The sequence below is a fragment of the Spermophilus citellus genome, assembly GCF_964194105.1.
Source record: "Spermophilus citellus genome assembly, chromosome: 15".
NCBI lineage: Eukaryota > Metazoa > Chordata > Mammalia > Rodentia > Sciuridae > Spermophilus > Spermophilus citellus.
The window spans coordinates 56,831,709-56,859,093 of NC_138195.1; the positions used below are offsets into that span (position 1 = coordinate 56,831,709).

The window sequence follows — 27,385 nt, forward strand, 5'->3', positions numbered from 1 at the left end:
GTGGAGAATTTTTGTGTCTGTGCTCATGGTATTAGTCTACTTTTCTTTCTCATTAAGACTTTATCTGATTTTGCTTTGCAGGAGAGATATTGATTTAATTTTCTTTTCTTACAAGGCTTTTGTCTTGTTTTGTGTGAGTAATCAATCTCATAAAATACATTGTGAAGTATTCCCTCATCTTTTTTTTTTTTTTTTTTTTTTTTTTTGCCTTAAACAATTGGTAGAATTCATCAAATTAACTGGGTTTGGAGACTGGTTTGCTGAAAGTTTTTGACTAAAATTCAATTTCTCTTTTAGGTATAGGACTAAACAACATACCAAATTTTTCTTATTTGCCTTCTTTCTGGAGGTAATTTTGATAGTTTCCAAAGAATGAGTCCATTTAATCTCTAAGAGTCAAATTTGAAGATATGGTGTATTTGTAATATTCCCTATTGTTCTAACACTTTTAACGTCCTCTTTTCTATTTCTGATATTGATCATTTTGTTTCTAATGTTTTTTTTTTTCCCCCTGGGACAGTATGGATAGTGGTTTAGCCATTTTATTTTTAAAGAATCAGTGTCTTATTTCATTGTGCTTTCTTTTTTTTTTTTTTTCCTATTTTCAATTTCATTGATTTCTGCTCTTGATAGTTTTCTTCTTTCTGGTTTCTTTGGGCTTAATAAGTCTTCTTTTTTTGGTCTCTTAAGTTAGAAGTTTAGATTATAGATTCAAGGCCTTTATTCTTTTCTATTGCACATACTCAGTATTATAAATCTTTCTGTAAGCATTGCTATACCTTTAAAACACAAATTATATGTTAGGTATTTATTTTTATTCAGTTAAAAATATATATTCTATATGCTCTTGAGACTTTTTCTTTCATCAATGGGTTCTAGAGAACTGTGTGGATCAATTTTCAAATATTTGAGTATGCTCCAAAACACCTTTCTCTTATTGTTTAATTCCATTATGTGTGGGAGATCAACCTTGCACGTGACTGGGTCACACTCCCCGGCTGGGTGCTGAGGCGCTCAATCACAGAAATGTGGCAGAGCTTTCCCCGCCCTCCTTGGGTTCTAGGGTTGTTGTCTCATGCATGGGTGTGTCTTGCTACAGCCCCATGGGTGGAGCTATGCTCACCTGTTCCCTTGTAATATAACCCCTTGCCCTGTTTAGGATAGAATCTTCCATGGAAGTGCCTTGTGTGTGTCCCCTTCTCTTACTGTGCCCTCTGGGTGTGGCCTACCCAGGTGTCAGTCAACCTGCTGACAGTGGACATCATGAAGACAGACTCAGCCCCCTGAAACCTGACCCCTTGCCTCATTTGAATAGCTTCTCCTCAATAAAAGGGGTCAGCACATGCTCTCACTCTCTGCAGACCCTTAAGGTCAGAGGAGCCATCACAGCGACCCCAAAGAAAAAGGTATTTGTGTCTCTTGTGTGGTTATTTTGTGCAGCCCAATTAGCCCAAATTAACTGGAGTGACCCCTGAGCCTTTTAGTCACACAAAAACCTGGCAATTAGGTCACAAAATGCCCTTTGTATGATTTTAACTCATTAAAATCTGTTAAGGTTTGTTTTATGGCTCAGCCTATGGCCTATTGCTATGAATATTCCATGTACACTTGAGAATAATATGTATGCTTCTATTCTCAGGTGGACGTTCTATAAATACCAGTTAAACCAAATTGGTTTTAGTGGTTGCAGGTCTCTGATGTCTTCTCAGGTTTTCCATTTGTTCTATTGTTTACTGAGAGGAAAGAGTTGATGTTTCCATGTGTATTGTGGATTTGCCTATTTCACCTTTCTCTTCTATGTTTCTGCTTCATTATTTGACCCTCAGTTTTGTAATACGGTCCAATACATCTAGAGTCATTTTGTCTTTTTGATGAATTTCACCTTTTGTCCTCATGTAATATCCCTTTAATCCCTAGTAATCTTTCTTGTTCTAAAGTCTACTTTGTCTAAAGTTGATATAATTACCTTATCTTTCTTTGATTAGTGTTTCTTGATCTTTTCTTTCATATAATGTTTATATACACTACAATACATTGAGTGGATTTCACATAATGGCATACCGTTGTGTCTTCTATTTCAATTCAATCTGAAAACCTCTTTCCTTAATTATTATATCTAGACCACTTACAATTATTGTGATTATTGACCTATCGGATTTAGGTCTATCATTTTGTTATTTGTTTTCTCTGTTCACCCTTTCTGTGCCTTCCTTTAGAATGTCTGACAATATTATAGTATCCTATTTTAATTTATTTTTTTACTTTTTAGCTCCTTGTATATTTTGGTGGTGGTGGTGTGGTTCCTTCAGGGATTATTATAATGACTTTTATAATCTATTTGGAGTTAATATTTTATCACTTAAAAAAAAACTGAGATGCCTGGCCACCAAATAGGTTTCATGGTCCCCTTCATTTTCTTTATGTTCAGGCTATCATATTTATTACAACTACATACACTGAAAATCCCATATTATTGTGTTACAAGTTTTGCTTTTGACACTCATATATTTTAAAGACTTTAAGAAGAGAAAGTAGTCTATTATATCTACTCAGTTATTTTCCATGTCTGTTGTTCTTTATTTCTGAAGTTCCAAGTTTCTCTCTGATATCATTTCCCTTTACCCTGAAGATATTTCTTTAGCATGTCTCTTAGAACATACATGTGGCAACAGATTCTCTTACAATTCATTTACCTGAAAATGATTTTATTTATCCTGAATTCTTGAAGGATATTTTTACTGAAAAATCATGCTATCTTCAAAGCAGCACTGAGCAGGGCAGGATATGAAGATTCATTTAGTCTAATCCCTTAGCTAAAAAATTGAAAAACTGCCAATTGGATGAATATAAAAATGAACTTCATTTTTCCTTAAGTGACTCAATGTTGCTTCTTAAGGGACTAGTCAACTTGAGGAGGACAGCACTATATTTTCCATTCTGATAAGCTTGGGCTAATCTGATAATTTGTCAGTCAGATTCAGAATTTATTACCATTAGTCATGTTTGAGATTTATGTTCAATGCGAGGGAGGGATTTTTATATTCAATGGAAAATGTGTGACCTGTTCTCTGTGCCTCCACTCTACCCTCAGTCAGGGCACCCATATGCAAGGTGATGCTTTGGGCATGATCCAGAGAAAGCAATCCCCTTCTCAACGTTGGCTTCATTTTCCTTCTGTGGCTGGAATGATTAAACTCTGAGTTTGGCAGTTTGGTTTCTCACCCAACCAGTCAGATGCTGGCTCTTTCCTGTAGCACACTAATGATCTATTATGCTCATCTGGGCATTTCAACCATGCATAATTCTAGTGTCAGCATCCTAAAGGGTGAAAACAAGCAGATACAAGTCCACGGTTATAGTCTAGAAGCAAATCTCAAATCCAAGGGGAAACAGTAAGGGGAGATCTTGACCCACCTCTCACCTGTGTTAGTTTTCCACCACTATAACAAATATCTGAGATAATCAATTTACAAAGAGAAAAGGTTTATTTTACCTCAGGATTTAAGGGATATCAGTCCATGATTGGTCAGTCCTGTTGCTCTGGGCCTGAGAAAGCATATCATGGTGCCAGCATGGTACTGGCTCATTTCATGGCTAGCATTAAAATAAATAAATAAAAAAGAAAGAGAAAGAGGACCAGCATATCACAATCCTCTTCAGGGCACACCCTTAATGACCTAAAGACCACCCACTTCTTAAAGGTTCTACCACCTCCCTTCTTCCAGGGTACAAGATTTCAATACATGGGCCTTTGGAAGACATTCAAGATACAAACCACAATACCACCTGCTATGTTTTTGACCACTCAGCAGATACATGAAAAGTGGGTGTTTGTTGGTCTCCACATTCAGAAACGGATGTTCCCAACCTTTCCAGAAGTAACACCTTTCCTTTGTTGGGAGACCTTCTGGAGAGGATAAAGTTTAAATCCCTTGAAAACTCTCTTTTTACCTCTCTCATACTCACAGCACAGCTCCTGATGGAAAAGTCTAGTGGGGCAGAGGGAAAGTATTTATTTTAACTAAAAATAAACATATTCCCTTATATTCTTGTTTCTGAATTTTCTCCACTATAAGTCAGCACTTCCCATGTAATCAGCAGGTAAAGAATAAGGAAACAACAATCTATAAAAAAAAAAGTTATGATGTGATATTCAACACTAGAATTCAGGATTTGAGCCTTTTTATCTCTCCTATATTCTAGACCTTAGAGGCTGTGGATTTACAATTTAACACTACCTACAGGTTTTACTTATCTACATCCCCCACATCTCTATCTCCTCTATCCTTTCTCCAAATTAATGGTGTAATTATCTGCCCAATTTCACTCAATTCAGAAAAGAGAAATTACCAAGGGTACCTCCCTCACTCTTATCAACTATATTCTATCAGTCATTAAAATCCTGTAAATTTAACCTCAGCAACATTATCTCTGTCATAAGCCTTCCCTCTGTCCCTCTATTGTCTTATTTCCAGACTTCATCACCTTTTGCTGGAATTATTACAATACCAAATCGGGGAGTCAAAGAAACCTCTCTCCACACACAGTGCCACTGAGCTATCTTCCCAATAATGGGTCCAGCTTCTATCCCTACTTCAAAATATTTCATGCCAGTGGTAACAGCCTCATACTTTAAAAAGGAAAATAGGAAATCAGAAATTTGTCTTCCCTTACAAAGAGAATAGCAATTTTGAAGGAATCCTGAGTCATAGACTTCAAGATTCTGTTTATTCAGATATTGTGTTGTAAATTCCTCCTTTTTGCTGATAACAGAAGCTCTAGGAAATGGAATATCACTAAAGGAGCTAAACAGAGATCCTAGTTGCTAACTAATCAAATCCGGTTAAGATCTAAAGTAAGATTAAATTGCTCATGCTGGATCCGTTCAGTACCTTCAGTGACAGATTTCTTTAGTGTTTGCCTGCCATTTTCCAGTAACAGATAAGAACTCTGTTATTGTGTAATTGTTTTATTAGCCACATTCAAAAAAAAAAAAGCAAAACTTTATGTTTGTTAGTAATACAGGGTTAGGAGATGATCATAAATCACAATTAGCAATTGCTTAGTAGGTAATAAAATTTCTTGTTGTTAATGACCTTATCAATAGTATCACCCCTCTAGTGCTTTACCCTGCCTTTTCTTCATAGTACTTATCACCAGCTTAAAGTGTTGTATTTGTCTATTTTGTCTTCACCAGAAACTGAATGGCTTAAAGGCAAAGGCTTTGTTTCACCAAACAGGGGTACCCAATGCATCTTAATCAGTTGTACACATCTATAGCCCAGAGCCTGGTTCAAAGCAAGCTTCCAGTAAATATGTATTTAAGGTTAAGAGAGAGAAAGTAATAATAAAAAAGGAAGGGGGACTTCCCCCTAGAAACCAGAAATGGCTTTTACATAATGAATTACTCTCAATGAAAGCATCTTAATAGTCATCGGAAAAACCCTGGAAGGAGGAACAGTCACTTGTATATGCCCTATTACACGGGTACAGACTGAAACTTTTAAGTGCTGTCTCAAGGCAATTTAAAACAAGAGAAAAAACTTCGAGACTCAACAATCTTAACTCTTTACGTCAGACCCAAGAAATGGTTTGGCTCCTGTCAGAAATTACCACATTTGGCATGATTATTTCTCTCACAATAAAAGCACAAGAGGCGGCATTAGGATAGAACAGAGTGAATGAATCATTTTCGACTGTAACATTACACTCGGTTTTTTAAATATTTGTATCAGCTACGAGGATAAAGGTTGGAACAAAATAGAAAGCACCACTACCAAGACCAAATATGGCCGAGAGGGCTTCCCAGCCCGCACCCAAAATGGACGCTGACTGTGACGTTTCCAACCACAATCCTCCACTGGTCCCGCCCCACCAACCGGAACCCCGGCTCCCCACTATGCCCACCCTTCCTTCGTAGGCTTTCTCATGATTGGTTGTTTGTACTATTTACATCTTCTCCGGATGTGGCGTCACTCAGTGAGCCTCGGAGACTGCGCGCGCACAGGCAGTAGGGAGCGGGTGGAAGGCTAGGTGGTGGGGTGTGCACGTTTCGCAGGCCCGGAAGGGGAACTGCGTGGAGGAGGTGACCGGGAACTGAGGTACTTCTCCTTCGAACCGACTTGAGACCCTCTCAGCACTCTTTAAAGCCCGCTTTATGGGGCGTCTGGGCGGTACTGGGGGTGGTGCGGGCTGGAGGCGGCGGCTCCATTGGCTGTCACAGCTAGGCTGCGGGTCAGAGTCGCCGTCCTGTGGGTGACCTCCATGAATGAGCAGCAGCCTTGGGGTCCCCGACCAGCGTACAAAAGCCTCTCTTTCTGGTTGGTGCCGCTTGGCAACCAGGTGCCGAGTCATCCAGCCTCCGAGCCTCACTGCCGCGGCCTTGACAAATAACGGAGCGACCAACACGGGGGCGGGGTGTCGTAGAGTGTGCGCTCACTTTGGAAGGTCGGAGGTTTTCCGTCGGGTTAGACCGGGCGCCGGAGCTCGTGCCTTATGTAAGGGGCGGTGGTGGTTTATACAAAATTAGCTAAGGTATTTGTGTAAGAGGCCTAATACCTGTTCAAGGTCACTTTTAACTTGTGGTAGAAGCGGGATTCCCACTCTGGGTTGTTACAGGTCACCGAAGCCATCCTGCCCCAGTCAGTGGGCTGAGGAAGTTAAGGGTTGAGATGATGTAATGGCATGCAAGTACCAGAAGGTCTTGGTATTTTCCCAAAGGACAGATGTCCAGTGTTGTACACCATTCATAGGTCCAGTGGCAGTGATGGAGACATTCATCTGTTCTAAAGCAAGAGTTTTTACCTTTGGGGGGCGGGGGCTAGTTAAATCATATTACTAGTTCATTTCTAGAAGTAGACCCTCTAGAAGCAATGTAGGACCCAGGAGTCTACATTTTAAGATGCATCTTGACAGTTTCAAAGCGTGTAGTCCCAGGATCAGCTATGTGGTCTGAACACTGTTTTGGTCACGTTTTCTTACGTTGAAGATGAAGAAAATGAGACACAGAAGGATGGTCACTTGCCTCAGATTCACTACAGATGATTGGCAAAAATGGGCTAGTAGCCCAAGTTGGCTTACACTTCTCGTTGCATTCTTACCTGTCTGTCATAATCATCTTAGCATTGCAGAAAGACATTTACCTGATTTCTTATTGAACACTTTTCTGGTGTAATCTCCCTCAGAGCTAAGAGAATCAAAATTTTAGCATGCTTTTCTTTGAAATCACCATTGTAACATGAGGAAAACCTGAGTAACTGAGTTTGCTTTTAAAGATTAATTGCCCTTATTGTAGTTGTAGAAAGGCATAAGTAATAAAGTCAAAATTACATATTTTAAAAGTTATCACAGACTTTAATCATGTTAAAAATAGTAACATCCATTTTGACTTACAAATAACTTCTCAGAGTCATACATCCTATTATTGGTCAAATTGGAATTAAAATCTAATTTAGTGGTCCATCCCAAACTGGGTTCTGTGGGATAGATTTCTTAAATTAGAAGAGGCAGGCAGAGGCCTCCTCATTGAAAATTAGAGAAGTTGCTTTATTCCATATTTTTTGCCCTACTAAAAGATAAGTTATTCCTTCTATCCTCTTTCTCTTCCATGTCCTTCCCTTAATTAATGGATTTTGTTTGGGGTTTTCTGTTTTTTGTTTGTTTGTCTTTATAACTAGCAGTTAGATCTGCTTGGTAAACCTGGTGTGTCACCATGCTGGCTGCAAGGTTTGTGTGTCTCCGGACACTACCTTCCAGGGTTTTCCATCCAGCTTTCACCAAGGCCTCCCCTGTTGTGAAGAATTCCATCACTAAGAATCAATGGCTTTTAACACCCAGCAGGGTAAGGTTAATTTGAATGTTTTCCTATTGTCTTTTTCTGTTTTTTTAGTGTTTGGCTTCTCTTGATGTCCTGAGATTGGTTTGGGTTGGTTTGTTTGGGGAGATTTTTTGCTGCTTTTAATGGTTTACAAGTAACGATTTACTAAAAATAATTAATAGTAATAGCCAGCAGGTGGTGCACTCCTGTAATTCCAGCAACTGGAGAGGCTGTGGTAGGAGGATCATAAGTTTGAGGCCAGCCTAGCAATTTGGCAAGGCCCTGTTTCAAAGTGAAAAAGGATGCGGGATGGGGCGGGGTCGTGTAGCTCAATGGTAGAGTGCCTGCCTGATATGCACAAGGCCCTGGTTTTAATCTCCACATGGCAAAAAAAAAAAAAAAAAAAAAAAAAGGACTGAGGATGTAATTCAGTAACAGAGTGCCCTTGGGTTCATTCCCTATTACCAAACAAAAGCGAATAAAAAAAACAGTAATGTCTCTAATTAGATGGTTTTCCCCATCAATTTTCTTTCGTCCTGGTTCTTTTTTATTATGTATGAAAAAGGGCTCCTATAGCTTTTCTTTGATTTACATCTCTTGGGGTTTCTCACTCAGAAAATTGAGAGTAAATAGTAAGGGATCAGTAGTTACATGGTGGGTGCAACAAGGAAATTTTGAGTGGTGCCTATAACCAAATGCTTAAGAACCCGGAGATATTTTCAGTGAGCCAATGTTATCTTCTTTTTTTTTTTTTTTTTTTTTTTTTTTTTTGTAATTGTAGATGGACAGAATGCTTTTGTTTGTTTATTTTTATGTGGTGCTAAGGATGGAACACAGGGCCTCACACATGCTAGGCAAGCTCTCTGCCACTGAGCTACAGCCTCTGCCCTCCAGTGAGCCAATGTCTTATTAATAAGTTAGTAAAGATACTATTTAAGCTCTTATTCAGAGACTGATGAAATCTATCAGGTTAGAAGCCCATTTTCTTTTACAACAGAGTGCTCCCCTAGTAATCAAGTGAGTAGGAATGTAAGTTTTGAACTGTGAGGTAATTAAGGAGAATACACAGTAGCTAGAAAGTCAATTTTTCCATCTTGGAGTAACTGTTCCAGCATTGCAAAAAAGCCAAAACAGAAACAGTAGTCATAGCTTCCCTTGACTTCATATTCAGGAGAAAGACTTTTTTTTCCTTGAACCGATTTTTCAGATAACAGAATATAGCTAATGATTTATTTGTATTTTTTAAAATACTACTAGATTCTCATCTTGAGATTTATAATAATTCTAGGTATATAAATAAAATATGTAATTTATGAAAGGAAATAATTCTGAAACTCAAACCAAGAAGTGTATAATAAATTAGTGAATCACCATGAAGAGGAAGCACAGTTTGCTCCATATTTAATTTGGTTGAATATTATTGACATTACATTATAGAGAGTATCAAATTTCTTTTAACTATAGAGTTTTCTAGTGTAAAGAGAGCCTCTATTTTATTATTAAACATACTGTTTGGGTATGGATAATATATCTTTGTGTATATATATATATATCAGGAGTATGCCACCAGGACAAGAACTGGGATCCGCCGTGGGAAAACTGGCCAAGAACTCAAAGACGCTGCAATGGAACCATCAGCAGAAAAAATATTTAAAAGTAGGTAGTAGTTTTTAGTTTTTAACCTGAAGTATATGATGTTTTAAGAAGTCCACGAATAGCTTTCTAAAAATATCTACAAACCTGTATATATGTGCATTTTCTGAAAGAAAGGTCATATTTCTGTCAAGGATCTGATGATCCAAAACACATTAATACTTTGCATTGGATTCAGTGGTTCCAGGTTACATGTATTTCTTCCAGTAAAAATTTTACTTCTACCTTTTTTTTTTTTTTTTTTTTTAGGAAGAAATATAAAAGATTATTAATATGCCATAATTTTAAAGGTATAGTCTGTTAAGGAAGTTCATTTAACATTATATAGAATCTTCATTTGAGCATATAATGTTAAGAATATAGCACCAAAACATACATATTCGGAAAAGCCTAGCTATCTAAGAAGGGACCTCAAACTGCCCATTTGGGACCTTTCAGAAATGCATTACCTTAAATAAAGTCACTTCAGTTCACAGTTTGGATTTCAGCTTTGCTAATTCCATAACTAGATTGTTAATCTTCCCAGTGCTAAATAGTCTTATAAAACGGCAGTGTATTACAATGGGAAAAAGCCCTAGTCAATTACTAGGTTGATCCTAGAGAACAAAAAATAATTCTATAGCAACAGCATAGTAACGTTCTTAGTAAACAAATTTAAATTGAAGGGAAAGATACTCTTTATGAGCATCTTTGTCCATTGAGATAGAGTTGACAAGTTAATTGTTGGTACTCTTAACAAGAGCATCCTCTCCCTTGACTGTACTGCATAAACACTGATTACATTTTTTTTTTTCCTTTGGTTCTCTTTCTAGATGCCATGTAAGCTTTATCTTTGCTAATACTACTTTAGGACACAGTATAGATGATTATTTATAAATATTTTCTTTTTATCTTTTACTGTCTAAAAATTCCATGAGAACATACCCCCCCCCCCCAACTCCTTTTAATAAAGTGTTTCACAGAGTCATCTCCACAGCGGTAAACATACTGGCAGACCCCACCAAAATACTGTTGGAATGAGGTTGAAGGCTAATAAAATCTGCCTCCTCCCATTTCTAAATAGGAAAAAGCTTTTTCCCATTTCTAAATATGTTGGTCTCAAATTTCAAGTTCTCCTGCCTCAACCTCCCAAGTAGCTAGGATTGCAGATGTGAGCTGTAGCACCTAGCTCATCCTCCCCCCCCCCCCTTTTTTTTTTTTTAGTGATTATTACACCTTTGTTTCAGGGTGTTCTTCAGTATGGTCTCCTGACCTTGAGAACATTTCTATATGTCCACACAAGATAATTCTAGCTATTATGAAGAAATACAGTATATCATTGATGCCCCCCTAATAAATGTCAAGAAGGCTTTACCTCCAGCACTTTAGTGTAGTTGAGACATGACAGTATTAACTTATATTTTCTCCTGTGTTCTGCAGTTGATCAGATGGGAAGGTGGTTTGTTGCTGGAGGAGCTGCTGTTGGTCTTGGAGCATTGTGCTACTATGGCTTGGGAATGTCTAATGAGATTGGAGCTATTGAAAAGGCTGTGTGAGTAAATTTGTTCCCAGATGATCCCAGAAACCTTCCATAAAGATTCCAATTCTCATTCTTTAATCTTTAACCTTTAGATACTAGTGGAATGTTTTGTATCCAGTCTTCATCTATGTATATACATGAATAAAAATAGAATCACTTTTTGCTTTTTTGGCCTATATGTATTCAAATCCAAGTAAACATCTTTTACCAAGGCTGTACATGTTTAAGCAAAGAGAAAATATGTTGCTTTTTAGGTGTGCCAAAAGTTTGTTTTATATTATTTAATCTTTATAGTAACTTCAAGTTATACATAATTACTTTCCATGATAAATGAAGTGAATACAATTGAGAATTATTAAAGTGATTTATCCCAATGTCACTGAGCCAGTGAATGATTCAACCAGAATTCATATCCCTAACTAACCATGTCATGTTTCTTACAGAATTTGGCCTCAGTATGTGAAGGATAGAATTCATTCTACCTATATGTACTTAGCAGGAAGTATTGGTTTAACTACTTTGTCTGCCTTGGCAGTGTCTAGAACACCTGCTCTTATGAACTTCATGATGAGAGGCTCTTGGGTGGTAAGTCAGCTTTTATTTTTCTTGTAAGTGTAAAGATCAAAAGATTAGATGAATCATACTGGGGTAGTAAATGGAAGTATACAGTTTTAGGAAAGTTGTAGTTCAAATGATTATATGACTTTTTAGTACAGCTGAGATTAATAAGGAAATACATTCTTAGCTGCTATTCTTTGTTGAGTATAAAGCATTCTGTGCTATTAAGAGTAGGATAGTGCTGCCACTGTTATTCCTAAGCTTCTTGGCCTTATGTAAGATTTTATGTTCATTGAATATTTCTTGAACGCTTGGATTTTTATACACACCAAAATAAGATTTCAGATGGGGGCCTCTTCACACTATTTAGTGTACGCTGAACTGGACTCCATGGTATGGGATATGTAATAAAAAGTAGAAAGCACAAAAGTTAATAGAAGGACTGTTTCTATCTTGGACTCTTAGAGCAGTTCTGTGAAAGAGACATTTCATCAGGGCTATTGAAGGTTAACATATTTATTTGATTTTTAGAAAAAGGTAAGTGTAATCCAGCTTTACCAAACAACTTGAATAAAGAAGAGATAGGAAAATCTAATTTGAAAAGGGGCTTACAATCCCAGTAAGAGTAAAGTTTCATGTGTTTAAGGTGTGGAGTGTAAAGAAGACATGGTTAGAAAGAGTACGTTTGATTTCTAAGCTAAGGTGATTACCTAAGCCATTGAAGGCCATTAAAGAGACTAAAAAAGCAAAAATATGGTTTGTATTTGAATGTTCAGATTGATGTGGAAGAGACATGAAACAGGTATACCAACTGTGCCTTTATAACCTCTGAAACGTAGGATAACAACCTTAACTACAACAGTAAATGAAACTAAGGGAAGAGGTGAGAGAGATTATGTAGTACTTAACCAGTTCCCTCCGTCAGGAACCCAAATCCATCTAACTTTCAGATTTGTGGTAGTTCCATTATATTCTACTTTCTAAGAAGAGAACTATCTATGGTATCATTACCATTTGGACACTTAACATAGTCTAGGATCATGCATATCATGAAACTCTCAGCCTAGAGGTTCATGAATGCACAGTGAACGTGGTTATTCTCACCAGCAATGTCAGTTTGAATCAAAGGTGAATAATTTAAAACAATACTTTTGTAATAAAACACAAAATATTTAAATGTACATAAAATTTTAGGCCTTAAAATAAGCCTTAAAGAAGTTTTGAGCTGCAGCTGTACCCTCAATCCTCTTTGGTCAAAAGATTATTCTACTCTGCTTTCAAGTAAGTTAAGTAAAATCCTTGGGCAAATCAAACACAGGTGCTACAGTAATGAAGATGTAGCCTTTTGGAGATGAGATAAAGTGAGTTTGCCCCAAGTGCTTTGGAATAGAGAGGCATCTGGCACTGCTTTAGGGCAGTCAAAGTGCCTAATAGAAAAAACTCAAGATGAAAAGTTCAGAAACTCAGCCTTATAGCAAGGAGGTGTGCGTAGCCCAGTAGACACCAGTCAGTGTACCTGGAATGTAGAATGTAGAAAGGTAAAAGGCAAAAAATGAGACTGAATCATGAAGGACCTCTGAAGAAAATAAATGTAATTTTAGTAAATACCCTGAAAATGTTATGCATGGAGGCAGTGTGAAGTTTTTGGTAATTGTCTCTCCATCGGAAAATTTTCTTCATCAATTGGGGTTTTTTGGTCCTTTTGAAAAAAACAGCTGTTCTGCTTACCTGTACTTTATATCGTAGGCTGAAAATTCTGATGCCCTTGGGTTAGACAATACAGAAAAGGATACAGATAAGGAGGCCTGGTATGGCCCATGGGATTATAGGCATCTAAAAACATTTAGATTTTAGGAATAGTTGATCAAACAAAGCATATCTGCTGTCTGATTTTATCCAAAGACTGCATGTTTGCAATCTCTGCCTTAAGTTCCTTGAAAATGGACTCACTCTTATTCCTATCACACATGTTTCTTCTTATCATAACACAACATTTAAATGTTACGACCTTGGAAATTACCTAAGATAGGCAAAGAAAAGGAATGATGACAAATTCAGCCACAAACCTGCAGGTACAGAAATGTGGGGTCTTATATCTCATTGTTTTCCACATGTTATGACATTCACCTTCAGTTTTTCAGACTCTTTTAAAAATTATTTCAAGGAAATGTGACACACACATATATATGTGTGTGTGTGTGTGTGTGTGTGTGTGTGTATAAACAGACATGTATGTTGCATGGTAAATATATGCATTTATAAAGATAGACATGTATATTTCACATGCTATTTGTGTTATATTAGAATATATATTTTAATCAAAAATAATTATTCTGTGGTTTTTGAAAGGATTTTGTTAATTGTTAAAAGATGTTGGTGCCAGTCCATTCTCCACTTGTATACTTGAAGCTGCAGAACCTCATATATAGCAGGAGGAGGCACTTCTCCTAACTTAACCAAAACTGAAATAAACCATTGCCTTAATGTGCTTGGAAAATATAGAATGCCATTTATCCTTTATAAAAACTGGTTTATTAGAAGTGCCTAATTGTATTTGAAACTTATGGTGTCAGATATTTATAAACATCTTTATTTTTATTTAAAGATCTGGTGTTTCTTTGTTTGTGTGTTTTTTCTTCAATGTATTTTAGACAATTGGTGCGACCTTTGCAGCCATGATTGGAGCTGGAATGCTTGTACACTCCATATCATATGAGCAAAGCCCAGGCCCAAAACATCTTGCTTGGTTGCTACATTCTGGTATGTTCTGTTTTTAAATTGTTACTGAACAACCTTGAAAACTGTGCCCTTTTTAAGTGGCTCTTCACAGTTGTAAATGATTGTTTTAAATGTCAACACAACTAACATAAGTTAGTGAAATGGTATATGTGGAAAACAAAATTTTCTGTAGTCATTACTGGTTACATTATTGCTTAACCTTTGCTTTGAAAGGTTGTTTCTGATGCTAAGACTTTAAGCCACCCCAATATTAAATACGTTCCCTGTAGCAGTCTAGTATGTGCATAGATTTACCTTTGTGTATCTTATCCAGTGTCAGGAGGATTTCAAATCTGATACATGTCTTCTGAATCTGCTTTTGTCTGGTATCTTTAGAAAAAGGGAAAAACTGAAGGTATGGAAAGTTGCTAAAATGTTTGTTGCCAATTACAAAACTGATGGGAATCCTAAGAGAAATGTCACAGGTCGAAAATTTTATCCAGTTATCTTTCCTAGAACAAAAGGTGTTTTTAAATTAGCCATCATCATGAAATACAGTATGCCCTATTACTTATTCATACCTTATTACTTGATCTAAAAGTCGTGCTCTTGCCCAAGAGACATGCTAGTTTTGAAAATTCAGCATGAAGATAGGTAGCACTTGCCTGTTCTATGTAAGATAAACTACATTTAACAAAAGGGTAACTTCTTCTCAGCGCTTGACTAATGCCTTATCCAGGACTTTTTTTCTCAATTAAGGAATTACATTTGCATCACCTTTGTTTTTTAAATTAATAATGCTTTCCACTATAATTTTTATGAAGATGTTTATAAATATCTGACACCTAAAATAATTTTTATAAGCTGTGATAGCATTCTCTAGTACACAAATAACAACACTGTCCTGTAAGTTCCTGTATTTTCCATTTTCCATCTTCCATCATAACACTCTTGCTCTTATTTTATTGTATTCCCTTTTGGCAGCACTAGTTTTCATTTTTGTTTTAAGCCTTTTTACTTTAATTCTTGAATCTATAATTTTGTAAAAAAAAAAACTGATAGTGGGTTTATATCCAAATAGTGAGCTACTTGGAATTTTTATAAAGTTACCCAAAATTTAGGTTAATGTTTGTTATAGGTTGTCACTGACTAGGAAATAATGTTAATATAATAATAGAATTTGGATAGCCACAGGTGTGGGTTGTGGAATTTGGAGGGTAGTATTATCTAAAGGGAAAGCTTTTTATAATATTGCTTAAAACAAAGGCACAATATTTTAAGATAGTACATTCAATATGGCATTTGTTCTTTGGTGGTTATTTAGTAAATACTTAACAAAAACTTGCTCTTCCTCCAGGTGTGATGGGTGCAATAGTAGCTCCTCTGACGATATTAGGAGGACCTCTCCTTATTAGAGCTGCATGGTACACAGCTGGCATTGTGGGAGGCCTCTCCACTGTGGCCATGTGTGCCCCCAGTGAGAAGTTTCTGAACATGGGAGCACCCCTGGGAGTAGGCCTGGGTCTCGTCTTTGTTTCCTCACTGGGTAAGCTGCTATGCTTTAACATTTTTAGTACTTGGTTCTTATGTCCTGAAATATGAAACACTCAAATATTATAATTAAGAGTCATTCTTTAAAAGTTGTTTTAAAAGTTTATGCGAATTTGGTTGGGTTTCATTGATATAAAAAAAATCTTATTGGTTTTATAAGATAAAATCTAAAATGGTTTAGAGAACATGAAAATTGCTCTGATACAGGAATCTTCCTATGATATGGGCAGGAGACCCATTGGAGGAATGAATGCCATGGATTTTTGAACAAGTATAAGTAACATTAGAACATATACTCACTTGTCTTATTAGTTGTTCAGTATACCAAAGATATTTGAGTAATTAAATTATTAGTCCAGTTATAAGAAATACGTTTTTTAACAAATCTTAATTTATTTTATTATTTTATTAATTAATCAATTTATTTATCTTTAAATTTTGGTTTCAGGATCTATGTTTCTTCCACCTACCACTGTGGCTGGTGCCACTCTGTACTCAGTGGCCATGTATGGTGGATTAGTTCTTTTCAGCATGTTCCTTCTGTATGATACTCAAAAAGTAATCAAGCGTGCAGAACTAGTACCAGCATATGGATATCAAAAATATGATCCCATCAATTCGTAAGTAGTCTTTACCATTGTTACTGTTATGGGGTTTTTTTGGGTTTTTGGGGGGTTTTTTGTCTGTTTTGTTTATGGCTTTGTTAGTTTCTTAGAGTTGTACCATAACGAAATATCACAAGCTGATGGCTTAAACAACAGAAATTTATTCCAGAGGCCAGAAGTATGAAATTAAGGTTGGTACCTTTTGAGGCCTCTGAGGGAGAATCTGTTCCATGCCTCTCTTAGAAGACAACCAGTCATATTTAGAGTAAAGGCCCATCCTAGTCCAGTATGGTCTCATCATAACTTATATCTTGGTTACATCTTCAAAGACCATATTTCCAAAAAAGGTCATGTTCGCAGGTACCAGGATTGGGCTTCAACATATCTTTTGACGAAACACAGTTCAGCCAACATCAATGACTTTATCAAATTTTACCATTTTATTTTTGTTGCAGTTTTATCTCCTGTCTCTTAATAAACTGTGTGTGTATCCAAAAAACTAATCATTTTGCAACTAAGTGTAATATCTATATACTCGTCCAATTCAAAGTATTTTACCTATTTTTGTTAGTTAGGCTTAGGGTGCAACAATGAGCTCTTCATCAGTTTTTTGGATAGTATATATTTGACAGACTTTAGAACTAAAGAAAAGGTAAGTATTAATCACATATTTTTGGAAAATAATCGACTTGGAATTTTTAAAGGATGAGTATCATTCTAAAAATTAGATATTCTTCAGCATACAAGTTGTATTTTGAAGATATTGAACTTTTGTTGACATTTAGTATTATATATTCTCTTTTTCCCCCTTTGGATTCTACCAAACTAGTTTATTTTATTTTTAAAATTTTTCTAGAATTTCATGAAGTCTGTCACATTCTTAAAGTAATTTGTTTTTCTGTATCTAAAAATAAAACAATGTAACGGTTTAAAAATTGTTGCTGTAAAGCTTACAGATTGGAGCAATTTTTCTTAGGGGATTAGGGTAGGTATGTTATATTTTAAAATGCTAGACTTGTGTCTAGCAAGTTTTTAAAATAAAGGTGTTTTTTTGGTTTTGTCTTGATTATTTCATTGTCTGTCACCCAGCCTATTTTGCAGTAAGCTGTACTCCTAGCAGATGGTCAGAGAATAGACTAACGGTTTTTAAAACGCCTATAATATTTTAAAAGATTGGTATATTACAAGGAAACCTTGTATTTCCTAATTTAGGGCTTCTGTAGTTGGCAATTAAACATCATATTTTTAACAAATTTCTATTTCATGTATTTAGAACAGATAATGAATATTGCTTTTTCTATTACATATTAAAAAAGCTTTAGAATTGCATCATTTATAATGGGCATAATTTTCTTTCCTAGGATGTTGGGAATCTACATGGATACACTAAATATATTTATGCGAGTTACAAGTATGCTAGCATCTGGAGGCAACAGAAAGAAGTGAAGTAACAGCTTCTGGCTTCGCTACTGAATCAGATGTCTTGCTTGTTTAACAGCACATATTTGTCACATAGTTTGTACAAGCAGCTTTCTGTGATGTTTAGAAGTTAGGAACATATGTTGTCAATATGTTTAAAATGTTCCAGTAATGTGATCCTTCAGGTTTGCTTTTTCTTCTAGAGAATAAATTCAATAGTTCTCTTTCAAATAAGCACATACATTTCCAATTTTCATTTTTAAAATACTATAACAAAATATGAAATCTAAGGTTTGTGTTATAAGAATTTAAGCTTTTAAGTTTATTAGGTTAAGTTAGCAAACTCATGTTTGCCTGTATATTTGGGGGGGATGCAGAATGTTGAAAATATGGGTTTTGGTATAGAGACCAGAGAGAAGTAAAAGGTCGTCTGCAGTCTTTTGTTGAATACTCATGTGTCTTAGCTATGTGATCATGGGAAGCCAGTAAGAGTCATCTAGGTGTTTGGAACAGTTGCTATTTTCCCATGTGTCTATGAAACAGAGGTGATTAAATCTGCTCTGCTTCTCATTGCTGTCTTTACATTGTGGATATAATGATTGGCTTCTCATTGTTAGGGCAATCCAGAGTGTTAATCATAAGGAGAAATCCTGATAGAATTATGTGAGTTTTACTTTTGAATCTTTTGTTTCAAGATAAAATATTTATTCATAACATGAAACTTGATGCTTTTTTTTTTAAGTACACAAAAGATGTGTTTATAATTGCTTATCTCTTCAAACTCAGGAGCCTTTTTCAGAAAAGTCTGTTGCTTACACTAGAGATTATGAAAGCAGTTTTCTCATAAAACTGATGGTTTCTTGCATTCCCTCTGAGACTAATAAGCATGTAACAAGCAAAGCAAAAGTAGTGTTTGTGAAACACATGAATCAGACGTATAGTAGGGAAAGTGCTTCGTTAGTGTCCACTAGCGGTTTTCTTTCTGTCCTGCATAAACCACTGCTTAGCTTTTTTGTGATTATAAGTTTTTTGATACAAGAGTTATTTTTGGAAGTCTTTAATGAATGGAAAGAAATATGTATGATTATTGAGATGATTGCTGTTTTTGAGAAATATTTATTACAGTAATCCAGAAATAACTATTTTAACCATCTCAAAGTATATAGGATGCTTATTTCTGAAATAATAAAGGTTTCAGCCAGAAGGTAATTGGTCTGCTTTTTCCAACTAAACCACACCATTTTAATAGGGATTTATTTGTTCAAAACAACAACTTAGGCGTTTGCTAATAGTACTTGTACCTCATCTGTCTCTATTTTGCTATCGCAGCTTCTTAACCCTTATTTCTTATGTGACTTGACAAGTTTCTTAACCTTTCTTTGTTTAGTTTTTCTCTGTTAAATGAAGGTAAAGCCTGCCTCACAGAGTTAAGGTTGTGCACACACTTGGTAAGCATTGTATAATTATTAATGGCTGATGCTAGTTTGTTAGTTTGGGAAACAAAAATTATAAATTATAAAAATTATAGATGCCAAATTTCCCTTTCCCCATCCAATATCAATGTAATTTTAAAGTGAAATATCAAAGGGCCTATTGTCTTTAGTCACATTTTAGAACGGAAGTTTACATCCTTATTTTAAAATCCAGATGGTTTAATTTCAACAATGATAGCAGGCAAAAATTGATGTAGAATGTATTTTTTTTTTGTTTTAATTTAGCGGCTTAGTATTTTATTACAGTACTTTTTGTAACTTTATCAAGACAGTGAAGACTATATAAAATAGAAAAGTGAGTGATATAAAATGTGATTATATATCATAGCTCTAAAATGATAACAGGAGTAAAGAAGCCAGATTTTTTTTTTAGTTAACATGCAGAGTTCATTTCCCCTCATCCACAGGGAAGAGTATATAGATCTGAAAATTGATAGGCTTTAGGCAGAAAAATAAAATTAGCATTTTACATTTTCAGACATGTCTTTTGAAGTGTTAAAGGATAACTGAGATCTGTGGTTTAAAAGTCACACAAAATATTTGGTTGCTTGAAGGGTGTCTAATGAGCATTCAGTGGGAAGACATGAGTGTGTAAGAGGGGAGGCTTATGAATAAAGTAACTGCCTTCTGAAGCATAGCAGCCCCACATAAACAGCCACAGTCCCGGCCACTGGATGAGTGTCTTGGCAGTGAGCACTATTAAAATGACATAAAGATTCAGAGGAAATTTTCACAAGAAAATACAAACAAGCTAGCCACGCCCAATTACCTATACACATGTTGACTAGGCCAGTTTCAGCAGGGCAGAATGCCTCCCAAACAGGAATTTACTGGTGGGCAGTAACCAGGTGGGATTTACTGTTAGAACACAGCTGGCCCTGCTGACCTTTGGGAAGGAAGTGTTGGAGACAGAAACAATGTAAGGTGGGGAATCTCATGCCCTAATAGAACACTGGTAATCTTCACCCGAGTCATCCTTGAGAGATCAACATTTATTAGGCACTCTATTAAGTAATAGTAAACCATGGAAAATAGCAACAAATGATTCCATGAATCAAGGCAGTCATTGAGAAACTACAAAAGGATTATTTGGAAAATTGCAACAGGACAGAGGAAGAGGCAAATGTGCCAAGAGCCCTTGGGAACATTATGTGTCAATATACAGCACAGAAGGGAAGGGTTGATGCTTGGGAAGGGGAATGGCGGCCAGGCCCTACGTGCAGCATGATAGGTCGTGTCCTGACCTACTTCACAGCTTACCCCCTCTAAAGGACCCTGACCAAATTCTGTTATTAATTGCTGATTCTGGTTTATTAGTTTGTTTCCCTAAATAAAAATTATAGATGCCAAATTTCCCTTTCCCCATCCAGTATCAATGTAATTTTAAAGTGAAATATCAAAGGGCCTATTGTCTTTAGTCACATTTTTAGAACCGAAGTTTACATCCTTATTTTAAAATTACCCCTTCCGAAGGACTCTGACTAAATTCTGTTTGTGCTTGAAAATGCCCTCCAAGACTGCTTATACATAAGCTCTAGTCGATTAGTGTCACCCGCAGAAATCACCTGCCTCATTTAAATAGAGCAGTCAAAACTGGAAAAATTATATTTTTCACTGTGGTAAATTGTCAGGGGAAACTCTGTCTTTGGTTAGAAAATGGAGAGTTGTGTATCTTTTTCAGTATAATATAGCTGCTGTTAAGTAAATTTTGTAAAAAAGGAAAGTACATATGGAGAGAAAGTCAAAAATCATTAAAACATTATAACATCTCAGATTTGCTGGGCAAGGTAGCACACACCTTTAATACCAGCAGCTCAGGAGGCTGAAGCAGGAGGATTGCAAGTTTAAAGCCAGCCTTGGCAGAAGCAAGACACTAAGCAACTCAGTGAGACCCTGTGTCTAAATAAAGTAAAAGACAAACTAGGGCTGGGGATGTGGCTCAGTGGTTGAGTGGCCCTGAGTTCAATCCCTGGTATCCCCACCACCACCACCAAAAGAAAAATTTCAGAGTTGAGCTTATGGAAAGATCCAGGAAAACAAAATGTTGCTCCACTGTGACACTGGACCCAGAGCCTTCAAGGCCCTACCCTTATTCCTCCAGGGGAATAGAAGTTTGCCAAAAAACTACATAGTTCAAGCTGCACTACACACCTCTACCGCCCCTGCCTGCTGCCCCCACACCTGCTGTGGGGATGAGAATAGGAAACAAAGCAACACTTCTGGGAAGCCTGCTGCCAAATAATACAGCATTAGAACAGTCACTGACAAAAAGGGTCCATTCCAAACCTTGCTATTGTCCAGCCCCAAGTGCTGGCAGAAGCAGAAAACCTTGGCACCCAAGCTCCTGTCTGCACACCCTCCCTTCTGCTGGGCTATTGCAATTGGTGCGCTTGTCCTCTCACCTTTCTCCATCCAATAATTGGATTGGCATCAATTATTCAGACCTGAATTTCAGTGTGTGCGCACACATGTGCCCCACACACTTTTCCTTTTAACTGTGACAAGGAAGTCATTCCCCACCAAAGAAGTATCAGATATCCTTGAGCACAAGTAGGTGGTTGAGTATTTTCTGGAGACAGGTTTTCATTGAAAAAGGGAGTGAGATCCAGCATTTCCACTTCTGGGTATATATCCTAAAAACTTGAAATCAGTATGTCAAAGAGGTATCTTCATACCTATATTCATTGCAACATTATTCACAAGCTAAATGTGTGTCAGTGGATGAAGGGATAAAGAAATTCACACATACAATGGCATATTACTTTGCCTTGAAAAAATCTGTCCTTGCAACAACATGGATGGCCCTAGAAGACATGTTAAAAGAAATAAGCCAGTCAACAAAAGACAAAAGTCATATGTCCTCTTATATGCAAGATCTAAATCAAACTCAGAAACAGAGAATAATGGTATTTATCAGGAACTGGGGAGAGGATAGATGAAGGCATTTTGATTAGGTTGCAGTTAGGAATATGTTAATTAGTTTGATTCAATCATTCCCTCACTGAACCTAATAATTACATACAATCACAATTTGTTGTAAAATAAAATACATTTTTAGCATATTATAAGAGAATTAATTCTTCAGAAAATGTAAATCTAAGTCAATGGTGACTAGAAAAGTTTTTTAAAAAATCAAAATATTTTTAAATCTTGAAATGGTATTGAATCTTGGATAGGAATTAAATAAAATATCACTATAGCATCTCGGGGTCAGAATGACTATTCAGCATGTTGAAGTCTTTTATCCTGAACTGTTATGATAATAAACATTCTGGGGTTGGCAAAAAGGGAGGGAAAATCTCGGCACCCTCCTTTCTGGAAATTGACCACATAATATTACAAAATAAATAAATTTCCCTACAGTCAACATTTTAGTATTCCAGTCTTGTCATCTAAAACATAGTAGCACTCTGGTTAGAGCCTGGGTCATGTGACTGAAAAAGCTGTGCTTTGCACAAGAATAGGGGAGGCAGGGAGACAAAAATTGTCTTATTACCAGCCAAAAACATGGGGTGGAGTAAGGGGGAAAAGCCCAAAAGCCCCAGAAGTAAAGGGTTATTTCTATCAGGGAGTCAAAGAATATGGCTTCACAGGTGCTCCAACACCAATATGGAGTGGCCACGGAAGAATGGAAAAGCCAATCAATGCTTTCTAGTCTCCCCACAAGCCTTTGCGATATAGTGGAAATCACGATGTTCCACCTGTAGGTGGCCACCAAGGCCAGGCAGAATAACCCCACAGCAAAGGCTATAGGTGGACAGGGTTAGGGGGAAGGGAGATGTGAATAACAGTGGGAAGATTTAAAGCTCCAGTGAAAGCAAAGGGGTCAGCAAGGGGCCAGATGCCTCATTCACCAGCCTTGACCACACAGCAGGATGCCCAGAGGCAAGCAAAACCCAGTAGATTGGAGGTTATGAGGAAGTTCAAATTAACTGTAAAAAGTAGAGGACAGTCTCCTCTTTCAGGGGGGTGTGGAGCACAATATGGGGTGGAGTGTAAGCTAAACATCCATGTTGTAGGTTATTTCCTGGAACTCAGGGGAGAACCACGGTTTTGTCATACACAGACCTGGCTGCAGTTCAGAAATTCCCAAGACCTTTTTTGCAAAGTGAAAGGAAACTTCATTTTCCTTAAGACAAAATAGAAGCTCCTGCCTCCCTCAAACAGGAAGGAAATTCAGTGAGAGGACAAGCAAAGGATAGTGTCCAGGACCTAGTCCCACCCTCCCTTCAGAGCCGATCTGCAGTTTGCCAGGCAAATAAAAGGAGAGTAAACTCTGGTCCATTATAGGATCCATAAAACACTTGGATGGAGAGTGTTTCACTCGAAACTGCAGTGTAGGACACGGGGCAAAAAATGCTCTAACCTTAAAGGGTGGGAACATTACAGGCAGCGTCCTCACTGGTCTTAGAAATGGCAAATTTGCCTTGAACTGTTTTCCTTCCTTGTAAAATCTCTAGAATTTTAAGTGCTTGTCTGGAGACTTCTTTCTCAGGCTGACAAATTTTCAAAATCATCCTTGGAAATCATTCAAAACGTCAAATTTGAGTAGCTTTTTGGTACCTAAACTGCATGTGCTTAAAACTAGCAGGTGTTCCCATTAAAATGCTTCTCATTTTCACCTCTCCCAGCTCGACATGAGATTCTGAATATTCTAAAAAGCCAGAGGTGTTTCTTCCTTTTTAAAAATAAGAAGTTGACAGCTATCTTTGAAATGTTAATCGCAGGTGAAAATCTGTGAACATCGATTGTCCCTGAGGAATGGGGTTGAGCATGGAATTTACACTTTATACTCGGTGTTCTTTAAATTAACGTGGGCCTGGATTGCTTCAGTAATTTTCTGTGAGCCTTTAGAAAGCAGAATTCTGACAAATGAGTCCCTTTTTCCACTGAAATGTACGGTCCCAGAGAAACCTGCAACTCTGTGACTGGTATGTGTGAGTGTATGTGGACTAGAACCCCTGAAGATAACTGATTTCTCCTGCCCTTAGTGGACAGTGCCCTTAGCATTCTGTTCTGTAAGGAGGAAAAAACCTGTGGTATGAACCCGAAGTCTATTTCCAATTCCATAGCTGAATGGCTGCCAAATACTAGGAAAGTTATCCAAATCCCAGTTTAGTTGGTCAGTAGGTTACAGACAAATCTCTTCACTTGCCTAAGAGTCCACTCCTAATTTATGTACTCCCCAAGAGATTAGAGTTCATGTTTAGGAGCTGGCCTTAAATTCTTGGCTGCCCCCTCTGCCAGCTGGACTGTTCCCTTCCCCTCTAATGATGGTTTGCCAAAAACAACAAGGGACTCTTCCAGTAGTACCTGTTACAACAGGTGACGATATAAGTGGCAGCCCAAGGTATGCGGCTACTCAGGGAACTCAGTGGCAGCACTCCCAAACAACCCCAGATAAAATATGAAATTAGTAAAATAGTAGTACTATCCTTAATGTGGATCATGGATATAGTCCTGATCTTAGAAAACACCATTAGGAAACTGGCAGTTTATTGCAATCTAAGAATAGAGTGTTGGCAGGCACATGCATCCTCAAGAGAAGTCCCACCTTCTGACTCTCTCTTCTTCCAACAGTGGCTGCCCCCAGTATCTCCTAGACACCAGCACTGGTTCTGTCCCTGGTAAATTCCCAGGTTCTTCCTGCTGGAACCCCCTGGCATGGCCACTGCACATTCAGCACAGCCATCAGAATTCAGATAACAGGCCACAAAGGGAATCAGGCTGGGGCAGGGGTGGGTAACTAACAAGGATGAGGTCTAGTTCGTAAGCTTAACTGCCCCAACCAGTTTCTTTGTGTGGATTGACTTTAAAGCTTTGCAAACATATAAAAGCATACCAGATGGCTGCCAAAATTGCCCCTAGCCATTGACTTGCCCGTTGAGCTGTTAAGCATGTGGATTATATTGCTTCTCTAATCTGCAGCAAATGAGGAGGAACAGGGAATAGAAGGGCCATAGATTAGGCTCCAACAGCAGGAAATCATCTGACTTGGCTGCCAGGAACCAGGGAGATCCTGGAGATTTGAACAGATGATGCCATCTTCCCACATGCTTTTCTAGTCTGGGAATCACCATCATTTCCTTAGTTAGAAGGACATGATTCTTAAGACAAAGGACAGATGGCCATCCCAAGCATAAACGCAAATATGTGTGTGCACTCATGCCAGCTATGTGTATGTCTTCACTTGCTGGCTTCCAGAAAGGAGCTCCTGCAGGCTGGCCCATCTTCTCTCCAGCCACACAAAATTTATATTGCTTCTTCAGCCTGGGACAGCCTCAGTTTACTGTTATTCCTCAGGGATCCTGCTGTCCATTCACCAGGCCCTGTATCACCATAGTCTCTGCATCTGGGGGAAAGAGCATGCTAAGAGGTAACAGTCACAGCTTATGTGACCACTGCTGTTCTAGGTGTCATTGATGATTCACAAGGAGGAAACTCAAGCTGGATCTGGAAGGACAGGCAGGAGCTGGTTCAGGAGTAGGGGCTAGAGTACAGCCCAGGCAGAGGCTTGGCAAAGTGCATAAGAGACACCCACTCACTGTATGTTATAGGTGCAGGGGCACCCGACTCTATCTTTTTAGGGGTCTGGAGGTACTGGGGATTCAACTCAGAGGAACTCAACCACTGAGCCACATCCCCATCCCTGTTTTGAATTTTATTTAGAGACAGGGTCTCACTGACTTGTTTAGTGCCTTGCTGTTGCTGAGGCTGGCTTTGAATTCACAATTCTCCTGCCTCAGCCTCTGGAGCACTGGAATTATAGGTATATGCTACCACACTGGCAGCACCCAACTTGCCCCTTAATGCCAGCGTCTTGCATATTCTCAGGCAACCATGCACCATTATTAAAGGGACATCCAGAGACCATTCCTGATGGAAAAGTAACTCAAAGCGTTCACACCATCAGTCTCTCCCCAGCTGAAAGATCCCTATACCTCCCCTTTTCATACCTTAGCCAATCCAACACCTCACCTCTAGCAGCCCACCATGACCTGACCCATCATGCTAGCCCGCCCCCATCCCACTTCCCACTCAATCTAGCCCATCTCTACAAAACTGCCTCCTCCCCAACTCCCTCACTGTACAATATCCCTCACTAGCCTTTGTCATGGACAGCACTTAGGATCCAGTGGCAGTCACCTGTCTGCATGGCTGCCTCCACCAAAGAAGTCACCTGAGGCCAGACACAGTGTCTCTGTGTCCCTGAGGCCCAAAATGTGGCCCAGCTGGAGGTACGTGTCCAGTGAATGGGTAACTACTGAGCCTCCTGCACCCATGGCCAACGTCCACATGCCAATCCTGGTTGGATGTTTCCCTCCTCCATGCCTTTCAGGCTAGCCCTATACCTGAAGTACCCTTTCATTTTATCACCATATGAAACAATTATCCAGCACCTGAATAATTTAACAATAGTGCAACTACTCCTTGGTTTTTTGTTTTTTTGTTTTTTGGTTGGGGGGTACTGGAAATGGAACTCAGAGGCATTCAGCCACTGAGCCACATCCCCAGCCCTATTTTGTATTTTATTTAGAAACAGGGTCTCACTAATTGCTTAGAGCCTCACTAAGTTGCTGCGGATGGCTTTGAACTCTCAATCTCTGCGCCCATTTTACAGCTGGATGCATACTCAGAGACATTCAATGACAAGTTCAAGGTCACACTGCTGATAAATGAAAGAGTAAGGATTCAAACCCAGGTTATTTGGCCATCCCTGAGGCATTGCAAAGGGTTTTATGGTCCTTATCCCAGCTTCATCTGAGGAATGAGCAGGAAGACATGCATATGATTATTCCAGATACTAAAAGTTAATGTTCAACCCTAGGAAGTGGCTCTCCCCTTATAGCAGGAGTTTCCTGCTCTGACCACTGAAACCAGATCAGGGAGCTCAGGGGGCTAGGCATTTACAGCTGTTTGTGTTACAGGTCACTAAATGCTCCTGACTTCTCAAAAAGCTGATAGTTTTCCTCTTGGGAGGAGCTGATTGTACTCTTCAGGACTTTCAGCGCTGCTGGTGCCCTGCTGGTGCCCTGCCCATTGGGAAACGCCT

At 38.0% G+C, this 27,385-nt stretch overlaps 1 protein-coding gene across 2 annotated transcripts; it reads left to right on the forward strand.

Annotated features, from left to right (window-relative positions):
• Positions 1–5,966: 5,966 nt before the first annotated feature.
• GHITM (growth hormone inducible transmembrane protein) lies at positions 5,967–19,048 on the forward strand. 2 transcript variants are annotated; one of them, XM_081268691.1, is made up of 9 exons: positions 5,967–6,101; positions 7,677–7,840; positions 9,373–9,472; positions 10,889–11,000; positions 11,432–11,573; positions 14,198–14,306; positions 15,622–15,810; positions 16,264–16,435; positions 17,782–19,048. In XM_081268691.1, the coding sequence occupies exons 2-9, from the start codon at positions 7,712–7,714 to the stop codon at positions 17,864–17,866; spliced, it is 1,038 nt and encodes a 345-aa protein (XP_081124817.1). In that variant the 5' UTR covers positions 5,967–6,101; positions 7,677–7,711; the 3' UTR covers positions 17,867–19,048. The 2 variants fall into 2 exon arrangements, with proteins under 2 accessions (XP_081124817.1, XP_081124818.1); XM_081268692.1 differs by having other exon boundaries at positions 5,971–6,101; positions 7,680–7,840.
• Positions 19,049–27,385: the final 8,337 nt, after the last annotated feature.

Excerpts from the sequence above, each read along its gene's own strand:
- GHITM (XM_081268691.1), top strand. The coding sequence starts at position 7,712 with ATGCTGGCTGCAAGGTTTGTGTGTCTCCGGACACTACCTTCCAGGGTT. Across the intron at positions 7,841-9,372 it reads GGCTTTTAACACCCAGCAGG|GAGTATGCCACCAGGACAAG; the intron begins GTAAGGTTAATT and ends TATATATATCAG. Across the intron at positions 11,001-11,431 it reads GGAGCTATTGAAAAGGCTGT|AATTTGGCCTCAGTATGTGA; the intron begins GTGAGTAAATTT and ends TGTTTCTTACAG.